The sequence below is a fragment of the Artemia franciscana genome, chromosome 5, assembly GCF_032884065.1.
Source record: "Artemia franciscana chromosome 5, ASM3288406v1, whole genome shotgun sequence".
Taxonomy (NCBI): domain Eukaryota; kingdom Metazoa; phylum Arthropoda; class Branchiopoda; order Anostraca; family Artemiidae; genus Artemia; species Artemia franciscana.
Window position 1 is genome coordinate 30,028,383 of NC_088867.1, and position 12,841 is coordinate 30,041,223.

General features: G+C 35.3%; 1 protein-coding gene across 3 annotated transcripts in view; it reads left to right on the forward strand.

The window, feature by feature from the left end:
- LOC136027241 (kin of IRRE-like protein 2) overlaps positions 1-12,841 on the forward strand; it is a 202,852-nt gene that overhangs the window by 142,330 nt on the left and 47,681 nt on the right. For all 3 annotated transcript variants that reach the window (XM_065704307.1, XM_065704305.1, XM_065704306.1), the window contains one exon: positions 5,621-5,881. In XM_065704307.1, coding sequence (XP_065560379.1) covers positions 5,621-5,881 — 261 coding nt within the window. The remainder of the gene's footprint in view (positions 1-5,620; positions 5,882-12,841) is intronic.

Sequence of the window (12,841 nt, forward strand, 5' to 3'; positions counted from 1 at the left end):
AGCATCAATTAAGTAGTGAATTAAACCAGACAAGCTTATGGTTGTGTTATTAAAATTGTCTCTTGGGTTGCCGAAGGGAGGAGGGGCCTGTTATTTTTTCCCTCCTTAGTGAAAGACTGAAAACATAAAAAGCGTAAATCATCATATTGTTTGGAAAGTCTTCTGACAGACATCTCGTGTAAGATTTTGGTAAAGCAGGGTTTCATGCACATTTACAAAAAAGTTAAGTTTTTTTTTAATCCCGGGTTTTTGAGCACACATTTTTTTTTTCTTTTGCTCAAAAGTCGGAAGCTTTGCTAATGGTGTTTTATTGCTCAATTCTTCGAAAATGAAATAAATGAAATGGGAAGGAGGGGGAACATCGTCTTCAGTTTAACTGCAAATTAATAACTAATTGTAAAAGCTATACGTTTCAGAATCCCTTTCATGTATAATGTGGATTCAGTATCTGTAAGCATGGAAAATAAGTCTGAAGAAACCCTAAGGAGGGCTTTTTTTTTATCGTAGGTATTTGTTGTTCATATTCTAGTGCAAAATGATGATATAATTCTGTGATTGATGTGAATGATGATGATGATAATAGAATAGGTTTTGCTACTTTAGGCACTTCCAGGTAAGCTAGGACGATGAAATTTGGCAGGCTTATCAGGGACCAGACTAGATTAAATTAGAAATAGTCGTTTCCCGATTTGACCATCTGGGGGGGGGGGAGTGGGGGGCCTTTTAATTCGAAAAAAAACAGAAAAAATGAAGTATTTTTAACTTACGAACAGTTGATCAGATCTTAATGAAATTTGATGTTTGGAAGGATATCGTGTATTCTGAAAAATTAGAAAAAATTAGGTATTTTTAACTTACGAATGGGTGATCGGATCTCAATGAAATTTGACATTTAGAAGGATATTGTGTCTCAAAGCTCTTATTTTAATTCCCGACTTGATCTGGTTACATTGGGGGGAGTTTGGGGGGACCTTAAATCATGGAAAACGCTTAGATTGGAGGGATCGGGATGAACCTTGGTGGGAAAATAAGCAAAAGTCTTAGATACATGATTGACATAATTGGAACGGATCCACTCTATTGGGGGAGGGGGGGGGGATAATTCTGAAAAATTAGAAAAAAATGATGTATTTTTAACTTACGAAGGAGTGATCGGATCTTCATGAAACTTCATATTTAGAAGGACCTCGTAACTCAGATCTATTATTTTAAATCTCAACCGGATCCGACGTCATTGGGGGGCATTTGGGGGGGGGGGTGGTGGACCGAAAATCTAGAAAATACTGAAAGCGGAGAGATCAGGATGAAACTGGATGGGAAGAATAAAAACCTGTCTAAGATACGTGATTGACATAACCGGACCGGATCTCCTCTCTTTGGTGGAGTTAGAGGGGGGGGAATAATTCGGAAAAATGAGGTATTTGTAACTTACGAAAGGGTGACCAGACCTTAATGAAATTTGATATTTAGAAGGATCTTGTGCTTTAAAGCTCTAATTTTAAATTCCGACCAGATCCTTTGACATTGGGGGGGGGGGAGCTGGAGGGGGAAACCGGAATTCTTGGAAAACGTAAAAATTGGGGCATTTTTATCTAATGAATAGGTGATCGAATCTTAATGAAACTTGATATATATATAGAAGGATCTTATGTCTCAGGTGCACCATTTTCGACTCAATTGGACCCGGGGACATAGGGGGTTGGAGGAGGGAAACAAAAATCTTGGAAAACGCTGAGAGTGGAGAGATCGGGATGAAACTTGATGGGAAGAATAATTACAAGTTCTAGATACGTGCTTGAAATAATTGGAACGGATCCGTTCTCTTTGAAGGATGGGGGGGGGGTTAATTTGAAAAATTAGAAAAAATGAGGTATTTTTAACTTTTGATATTTAGAAGGAATTCATGTCTCAGAGCTCTTATTTCAAATCCCGACCAGATCTGTTGATATTGGGGGGATCTGGAGGGGGAAATCTTGGTAAACGCTTGGAGTGGAGGAATCGGGATGAAGCTTGGTGGATAGAATAAGCAAATGTCCTTGATACGTGATTGACGTAACCGTACTGGATTCGCTCTCTTTGGGGGATTTGGGGGGAGGGGTTCAGTGATTCGGCGAGTTTGGTGTTTCTGGGCGTGCTAGGACGATGAAAATTGGTAGGCGTGTCCGGGAGCTGCACAAATTGACTTGATAAAGTCTTTTTCCCAGATTCGACCGTCTGGGGGGCTAAAGGGAGAGGAAAAATTAGAAAAAATAGGTATTTATAACTTATGAGTGGGTGATCGGATCTTAATGGATTTTGATATTTAGAAGGACATCTTGACTCAGAGCTCTTATTTTAAATCCTGACCGGCATTAAGCCTCTGATTTTTCTTTTAAATCAATCTATTGATTCTTAGAATTTTGTTAGAGCTCATACCATATGAGCTCTTGGCTCTTAGCTCTTCTTGCCTCGTCACAAGTGCCATATGATCTCTTAGCTCTTGTTTTTTAAGCATGACAGTGTGTCCTCTAACTCCACTTTTAATGGGTGGTTTTTTGAACCTTAACTGGTATATTGTCTTAAACTAGGATCTTGGAACAGTTATCTCTTTCGGTAAATGTGTCATTTCATGAAATGTCATTGAAAAGGACTTTGTATTTCTTTAAAGTAGTATCAAGTTTATTACTGGAGCTAATGTAAAACGAGATTCTGTCTAATCTGGTTCTGCTGTCTTTGCTAAAAGTCATCTCACGTTTAAAATTGTTGTCTCCCGCTCTTTAATATCCTTTTCTTTCACTTCATGTTCCAAATTTTCAACCAATTAAGAAAGGAAGTGGAGCTTCAGACAGTTTTAAAAAGCAATACTGCGGAAAGTGGGATAGAAAGTATACCTCTCTAGTGACTTGTTGGATGAACTATCAACTATGGAAAAGGATAAAATTCAATTGGAGGTAAACAGACGGCTGGCTCTGGCTTAGAAGCTCTGGAAGCAATGTATTAAAGAAAACATAGTTTGTGAACCTACGGTTAAAAATATTTATTAAGAAGTAGCCTAATCCTTATGAAGATGCATATGGGAAGTTTTATTTTACCAAAAACTAGTTTGTGAAAAAAACGTAAAGGATAGCAGCCTAAAATGCATTTAGAAAGGGTTGGAAAAAAAGGGGTAAGGAAGAAAATATTTTTGTATGACAACACCATCATGGAAAACTATGAAAATATGTTTAGGTATTTCAATGTCTGGATGACGAAAAATTACCCCACAATCACCCCTCCCCATCCTGGCTGCATCACTAAATAAATACCAGGTAATTTTAATTCAAGTTATCTAGTTGGGCTTGTCAGCTTCAATAGCTTGTCAGTTTCAATATATATATATACTAGCTGTTGGGGTGGCGCTTCGCGCCACCCCAACACCTAGTTGGTGGGGGCGCTTCGCGCCCCCCCCAAGCCCCCCCGCGCGCGTAAGTCGTTACGCGCCATAATAGTTACGCGCCATTGTAGTTGTGTCCCTATGTCCCACCTGTGAATATATATATATATATATATATATATATGGTTTTAACTACGTAAAACTTGCGAATATACAACATTCTTTGCTGTCCCATTGTCTTTGCATATAAATAGATTGTCAGGTTATCCCCCTGTTTCCCCCGGTGTCCCCGTTGTAGTTGTGTCCCTGTGTCCCGGTCGTCATTTATATTCCCTGTGTCCCGGGTCCCGGTCATCATTTGTATCCCGGTGTCCCGGTCTGTATATACATTCGTTTTTTAGTTTTGTTTTTCTCCTTTATTTTTTTCCTTTTTTTTTCTTTTTTAGCTTATTTAGATTTTTAGATTTTTTAGTTTTTTTTATTAGTTTTTAGTTTTTATTTCTTTTTAGTTTTTTTGTCCCGGTCGTCATTTATATCCCCCTGTTTCCCCCGGTGTCCCCGTTGTAGTTGTGTCCCTGTGTCCCGGTCGTTATTTATATTCCCTGTGTCCCGGTCGTCATTTGTATCCCGGTGTACCGGTCTGTATATACATTCGTTTTTTAGTTTTGTTTTTCTCCTTTATTTTTTTCCTTTTTTTTTCTTTTTTAGTTTATTTAGATTTTTAGATTTTTTAGTTTTTTTATTAGTTTTTAGTTTTTTTTTCTTTTTAGTTTTTTTGTAGTTTTTACCTTCTTTTTAGTTTTGTTAATTTTTTTTTTTACTTGTGTCCTGGTCGTCATTTATACTCCCTGTGTCCCGGTGCTTTGTTGATTGCTAATCGAACATTCCTTTTGTCCTGGTCGCTTTCTCTTTGAGTGTCGTCATTTATTTTTTTCTTTTTTAGTTCTTTTAGTTTTTACCTTTTTTAGTTTTTTTTTAGTTTTTAGTTTTTTTAGTTTTTTACCTTTTTTTAGTTTTTTTAGTTTTTTAGCTTTTTTATTTTTTTTATTAGTTTTTAGTTTTTTTGTAGTTTTTGCCTTTTTTTTTAGTTTTTTGTCCTGGTCGCTTTCTCTTTGAGTGTCGTCATTTATTAGTTTTTTCCTTTTTTTTTTTAGTTTTTTATTGGTTTTTACCTTTATTTTAGCTTATTTTTCAGTTTTTTCCTTTTTTTTAGTTTTTTTTTATTTTTTATTTTTTTTAGTTTTTTACCTTTTTTTAGTTTTTTTAGTTTTTTTAGTTTTTTAGCTTTTTTACTTTTTTTATTAGTTTTTAGTTTTTTTTTGTAGTTTTTGCCTTTTTTTAGTTTTTTCAGTTTTTTTTTTAGTTTTTTATTGGTTTTTACCTTTATAGTTTTTTTAGTTTTTTAGCTTTTTTATTTTTTTTATTAGTTTTTAGTTTTTTTTGTAGTTTTTGCCTTTTTTTAGTTTTTTCAGTTTTGACGTCACCTAATCCAGTTTTTTCAGGTGACGTCACCTGACACATCCATCCACACATCCATCCACACATCCACAGACAGACAACTTATTTTTATATATATAGAAGATATATATATTAGGGGTTCCATATCAGGCTTGAATGTACAACTACCCAACTCCAATCTAATGTAATCTAGTCAATAACCCACAAAATTTTATCGGTTGATTTGTCGTTCTACAAATACTAACCACCGTTGCCAAGATTTTAACGATATTCTTGCTGTAGTTCCTTAATTTTGAGCCTACAAAACAGTAGCTTGGCAAAACCCAAGAAAACACTAGAGAGCTAGTGTGTTATTCCTGTAGTTAAGAGTTGAACGTCAATTTTCGTCACTTAATAAGTAAGGCGGTGATTTGAAGTCTCAGTACTTTTTTTCCTACTTGGAAATTTTCACTAACATTACACTAACACAGATTCAGTCGCATAATAATGTGTCAATTTGATTATGGAGTTTTTTTTTGGAATTTGTTGGTTATAAATAAGTAAAAAAAATTAGATAAGTCATTCATCTTTAACGGTAAATTACTTTATTTTAGTGTTTTCAACTCCTCTGGTGGATATACTAAATTTTACTTAGTAACAAGTAGCGTCAGCCATTTGGCTTTTTGGTTGGCTATATTTTACGACAATCTGGCTAAATCCAGTTAAATTTAGCTTCAATTTCTTACAGTATTGAACTTCAATTTAAGCAAATGCACAAAAAGAAAAAAAAAGACAATCTTGCCCACATTTTTTTCAGTTTCAATTTTATAGATGCCCCTGTAGTATCCCTTCGCACGTCTCTACCAGCAGACTTAGAAGAAGGTGTTGATAGCGCGTCAATCTTGTGTGAAGCTGATGCAAACCCTCCTGCTACTATCATATGGCGAAAAGTTGGAAGTCTTGAGATCCTTGGACTTCAAGAAAACCTTGAATTTGACCCTATCGATAGAAATCATGCTGGGTCATACACTTGTGAAGCTAGGAATGCTATAGGCTCATCAGAACTGGTTGAATCTACAGTGGATGTTAAATGTGAGTACAAAAAAAGACTCGAGCTTCGAAGGTCACTGTAAATTTATATTTTTTTTTATGGAATTTGCTATTGGGATTATAAATTGGTAACTTTATTCAGACCTTGTTCGAAGTAATGTATGATTTTATGTTTTTGCTTCAATATTTGCATTTTAAGGTCATTAAGGTATCATTACGATAATAAGTGATGTTGATGGAATTACTTTACGTAATTCTATGCGTCAAGTTATATTTGCAGGAATCTTAGTGAGTGCTCTGAAATAATCGACAACTTAAATAGAGAAAATGAAACTATAGTAAAGCAAAAGTTTTCTTGTTTGTACACTTTGGTAAGTCCTTTCATACATCAATAGTACAATCATATATGCCCCTTCGGATGCCTATGATGTAATAATATACGTGATTAAATAGCTTAATGTCAAATATCATTATGGTTGCCCCCTTAGAGGTAACCTAGTAAAGAACACGTTAAAAAAAGAAAAAGAAAAAAAAACAGTCCATTGAGCAGAGTCGTCGTTTTAAGCGGGTTGAGAAATGTTAAGTGTGATTTCTATAAACCTGAATCGTTGAATCGCAAGTTCGTTGCAAAAACAAATTTGGGAGAATTTTGAAAATAGGTTGAAACCCCGTACTATTATTTCGAATCAAAGTAAAAAATCCCACCATTAGGATCAGCATAGCCAAAAACCTCATTTATGAGAGTTACAGTCCCCCATCTTCAGCCGCTAGGACAATAACTTTTTGCATAGGATGCAAAAAGTTTTTTACTCTTTTTCTTCGCCACTAGTGGGGTGCTGAAAAATCGTGCTACTACTACTAGTACTACTACTACTACTACTACTACTAACAGCTCACTGCAATACCAACCCACCTAATCCCAACACCGCTACCCACGCTACTCCTCCACCCTAATCTATTTGAAGCTCCTCTCTTTACCCCCTTATCCAGGAAGACCCCATTATACATCATAGAGAAATGTTTAAGAGCTTCCTATGTCTAGTGTCATTGGAAGGACCTTCCTATGTCTAGTGTCTCTGGAAGTAACAAACATGACATCTATATATATAAAAATAAGTTGTCTGTGTGTGTGTCTGTCGAGTGACGTCATGTTTGTGTGTCGACTGACGTCATGTTTTCGACGGACGAAATTACAGACCGGGACATCGGGATATAAATGACGACCGGGACACTCAAAGAGAAAGCGACCGGGACACAAGGAATGTTCGATTAGCAATCACCATGAACAAAGCACCGGGACACAAATGACGACCGGGACACAGGGAGTATAAATGACGACCAGGACATAAGTAAAAAAAACTAAAAAAACTAAAAAAAAAGGTAAAAACTACAAAAAATAAAAAAGGAAACAAAATGAAAAATAAAGGAGAAAAACAAAACTAAAAAAAAAAAAAAGAAAAAAGAAAAAAAACTAAAAAAAAAGTCAAAACCAAAAAAAAAACTAAAAAGAAAAAAAGGGGAAAATACAAAAATTTATTTCTTCATATACCATTTCAAAAACGAATGTATATACAGACCGGGACATCGGGATACAAATGACGACCGGGACACAGGGAATATAAATGACGACCGGGACACAGGGACACAACTACAACGGGGACGCCGGGGGGCACAGGGGGATATATAAATGACGACGGGGACACAGGGAATGTTCGATTAGCAATCACCATCAACAAAGCTCAAGGGCAATCATTAGAATCATGACGTATAACTAAAAAAACTAAAAAAAGGTAAAAAAGTAAAAACTAAAAAAAGACCAATTCAAAAACGAATGTATATACAGACCGGGACACCGGGACACAAATGACGACCGGGACACCGGGACACAAGGAATATAAATGACGCCCGGGACACTCAAAGAGAAATCACAGACTGGGACACCGGGACACAAATGATGACCGGGACACAGGGAATATAAATGACGACCGGGACACAGGGACACAACTACAACGGGGACGCCGGGGGGCACAGGGGGATATATAAATGACGACGGCAACTCGGAAAAAATGAAGTATTTTTAACTTACGAACGGTTGATCAGATCTTAATGAAATTTGATGTTTGGAAGGATATCGTGTCTCAGACCTTTTATTTTAAATTCCGACTGGATCTAGTGACATTGGGGGGGAGTTGGGAAGGGCAAACCTAAAATCTTGGAAAACACTTAGAGTGGAGGGATCGGGATGAAACTTGGTGGATAGAATAAGCAAATGTCCTTGATACGTGATTGACGTAACCGTACTGAATTCGCTCTCTTTGGGGGAAATTGGGGGAGGGGTTCAGTGATTTGGCGAGTTTGGTGCTTCTGGACGTGCTAGGACGATGAAAATTGGTAGGCGTGTCAGGGAGCTGCACAAATTGACTTGATAAAGTCGTTTTCCCAAATTCGACTATCTGGGGGGCTAAAGGGAGAGGAAAAATTAGAAAAAATGAGGTATTTATAACTTACGAGTGGGTGATCGGATCTTAATGAATATTGATATTTAGAAGGACATCGTGACTCAGAGCCTTATTTTAAACCCTGACCGGCATTAAGCCTCTGATTTTCATTTAAACCAATCTATTGATTCTTAGAATTTTGTTAGAGCTCATACCATATGAGCTCTTGGTTCTTAGCTCTTCTTGCCTCGTCACAAGTGCCATATGAGCTCTTAGCTCTTGTTTAACAGGTTATGAGTCATATTCGAGTGGCTCTGCTGCCTGATTCGCTGTGATTCGTTCATTATTAGATCTAGTCCAAAATAAGTGGAAGGCTTTTTCCTGTGTGTGATATTAGTAATGAAACTACTCTTATTTTCAAGACCAACTTGGACCTACTTTACAGAACGGCTTGGGTAAAAGTGATGACAGCGTTGTTCGTTCTTTACTAGTTCTTGCTAAGTTTTCAGTTAAGCGCAAATAACGCTGTCTGCTAAAATATTTAGGGCTCTGAAAATATTTTGCAGCTCTGAAAATTTAATATTCATAATGTTTGCAAAAACTTTTTCCTTCCTAGGGGAAACAAATTTTTAAGGATAATCCCTACGGACAAACTTAATGGACAAGATTTCTCGTCTGGTAAAATATATTATTATTCTGCACAATATTTTAGCATTTTGAGTTTTCATACAAGCCCATTTCCTCTCACACATATTTTGGTTCTAGTCAAGGGACGAAGAAATTAACCTCTGGTATCCCTCTTATAGAAGCCCAGGTCAGTAGTGTCACTTTCCTCAGGCCAATGACTCATATGTTTTCACCTTGAACCAGAGATGAATTGTCTTACATGTTTGGTGAACATATTTGGAACTGAATAATTCAGTGAATTTCATAATTAAGAAGCAAGGCTATATATTTTTTTAAAGTCAAAATTAAACAATTTAACATACTTGTCTTAAAGTGTAAAATAAATGAAGATTTGGCTACATTGTTTCTTTAATTAAGAAAAAGGAAATGGGGCAATATTTTAGGGAAAAACCTCAACTGGACAGGGCTGTCATTCATATAAATCCAAGATTCTATGAATCTTGAAATTAAAACACCGAGTTATAGTTTCAGCTGTGGTTTCAGGCATTTTTGCTTTTTTCCAGATGTTCTAAAAAAAAATTTCTAATGTATTTGGCTTGGATAGCAATATGCTGCTCAACTTAAAAGGCATATCTCAAGAAAAATCTAATGTGACAATGATTGAAGTAGTGACAAAATTGGCTAAAGCTGCTTATTATGTGTCTATCTTGTTTTGTTAGTGATCTATAATGTAAAATCCATAATAACTAGCCCATTTTTATATAGTTTAAACACCCATGAACTATTAACCATTATCTTTGATTTTTGGTTTTTTTGAATTAAGTAGGTTTTTGTTTAAAAAAAAAATTTATGTGTGTAAATCAGTGTCTAAAAGTTTTGTAGTTTATTTTCGAAACGAAAACCAGAAAAGTCACTCTGCTCCAACATTTTTTAAAGAAATGGCAGACAATTCTTAAAAAAGAAAAATCAAACAAGCAATTAAACGATTTCAACTCATAAAATTCACCTTGACCCTCCAGGTTCTTCTGAAATAACATTTCTGGTTTGAAGCACCTCCTATGAAAAAATAAATTTTCAATGGATGTAATCCTTTTTACCGTTTTAATATATATTTCTTTTATTTTGATTCATTTTTTTATTTCTGTTGAAGAGCTTAAAATTCAAAATCAAACTACTCCTCATTTTTCAAGGAATATTTATAAAGTATATGGTTCCAAAGAAAGTTTTTTTTTTATTTGAAAATAAAAACACTTTTAGTTCTTGGCTTTTGAAAAACTTAAAATATTTCTCCTTTATACAATTAAATAAATGGTATTTAATTATAAAGCCAAAAAAACAACATTTGAGAACGTGTGCTGTAAAAATCTTTCTGGTGAGTTCTGATGTCTTAATCATTACTGAAAGAGCAATTAACCATCTAAATGCACACCCCTTCTTTGAATCCCAGACTGAAAAACTTTCCCCATCATGGTCATATTCCTCATTTGAGGATTTTGCTTCTTCTTTCTCAGTTTTAATTGCTTGCCAGTGAATATTACAAATAACGGTTGAAAATAATTCCTCCCTTCATTGATAGGGCGGATAATTACTGAGATTGGGAACTTCAGTCTAATGCTCCCTAGAGATGATGGGGTGTAAGATATATGCGGCAGATCTTGGTTTTTACTATTGGATGAAATTAATCCTGCTGAATCCTTTCATTTAGAAATAAACTGCGTGAAGGCAGGTGTGATTTTTATCTAAATAGGTTTTTATTTTACAACGAGTTTAATTTTTATTTAAGATCCTTACAGATTAACAACTTCAGCGTTTAATCGAAGCGAGGAAACAAAACCAAAGTGTTGTTCTCGTAACACTTTGCTCGGCGAAGCCAAATAAAGGTTGTCACATTGCCCGTGCAACGCAGATCTAGTTTCTATTTTGACTGGAACAGAATCTCCAGTACTGGAAAAAGGCTAGATACTGGAAAAGTATAGTGCTAATTTTGACTTATTTCCAGCCTTAGGCTGAACATATCTGTTGACTTTTTGGTATAAAAGAAAAAGAAAAAAAATTGTACATAGCTTATGTAAATGGCAGTTCGAGATAGTAGAATGGAAACCCTTTTCAAGACGGAAGACACTGACAGTCCGTTACATTGAATCATTCCGTAGTCAGCACAATAGCGCTGCCTAAGTAAAGAGCGAATTATTCTTTTTTTTGGCTTTAGACCAGGGCACTTCGTATTGAAGGAGTTGCCGTAGAAACTTCAAAAAGGGCTCATTCAATTGGAAATTGAAAGGGCTACTGCGCTTTTTGTAGATGAAGTAATTGGAGAGCAACTAACCCCCCTTCCTCGTCCACCATTTCGCCAAATACATCCAATCAAAATTTGAGACAATCATTCTGTTCAACGTAGTTGGAAGGTCTGGAAATTGGAAAATGAGTGGGGTAGTGCCCTTTTTATCAGTCAAAAATGATTGGATGGTAACAAGCTCCCCCACGCCCATCAATTCCCAAAACATATCTAATTAAATTTTGAGATAAGTCATTTTGTTCAGTGTTTTTGAAAGGTCTGGAAATTATGTCTTTGACAACCCCCATACCTTCTCAAGAACCGAACATAATTTGCGCTTTACTGAAAACAAAATACGTTTGAAATATTTTCACCTTTCTCACTTTCACAAATGAAAAATTTTCAAAACCTTAACAAAGAAATGTTAGTGTATGTCAATTTAAGTCACAATCCACTATCGTTAGTTTTTTTTTCGGTAAAGTTCAAATTATGTTCTGGACTATCAGCTCTACTCATACTAATTTTTGCTCGTTTTAAGTTTGACTCGGCCATTTATTGTAATTTTTGTTCGTTTTGAGTTTGATTTATTTATTGATAGTGATTTGTGGTAGTTTTACGCTTGGAAGATTATTTAACTTTATTTTTGCTTATTCTTGGCTTAATGGAGCTAAAAACTTGTGTTGTGGAAAAAGTTTTTTAAATTGATGTTAAAAGGAAGGAATTGATATTAGGTGTAGGGGTGTTAGTTCACGAAAATTTAGGGGGTAAGGGCATAATGAATTTTTCAAAGTCTAGGGCGGGGGGACAAAATGGTGCATTTATTTCATTGTTTATCTGACAGTATAAAAGAAAGTGTTTTTCAATGAAAATTCCAAAAATTAATTTCCAGAATCTAGGGAAGGGGCAAAAGAATTTGGGGAGAAGAAACCATTACGGTCCTACCACCTCAGCTCCCAGTCAATTGACGTTCCCGATTTGAAGGTGCTAAAGTTTCCCCTACGATCCTTATTGCGGATTCTCCGTAGCAAAGCGAGTATTTTTTCCCCTTTTTATCCTTTCAATTTTTTGTTTCTTTTCATTTTTTTGCTACTTCACAGTTTCTCATTTCGTATTGTGGGCAATAACAACTAACTATTATCGTTGTTATTTTGTTCAAGAATTTCCAATAATAAAGGTCTTCACTTATAATGTCAAATTCAAGCTTTTACTGGATGGTAAATTTATTTCTTTATTTCTATATATATATATCTTATTTTTATATTTATGAGGACAAGGAACCTAAGCCGCAAGGATAATATGCAAAATAATATGCAAAATAGTTACTAGATTCATTTAACACGCTATAAACACTGAGCAGTAAGACCAGTACTCTCTATATTTGCATAATTCTACGAATTAAGCCTTGGTTCTGACAAGGAAGCTGGAATCTTTTGAGTGCTTCCTTTGTTAGTATAAAAATAGAAAGAAAGCAACGTAAAACTAATGTTAGGTCCGCACAAAATAAGTGTACTTTTAACACACAAAAACACACACACAAAAACAGACTACAGATAATACCTCTTTAGAAGGTTGTGCCGCTTTCCGAAGACTGCTTTCTGAATGAAGATACAGAAGTGTGTCTTGAATTCTTATGGTCTTACAAAGTGAAATTTATTTTTGAAG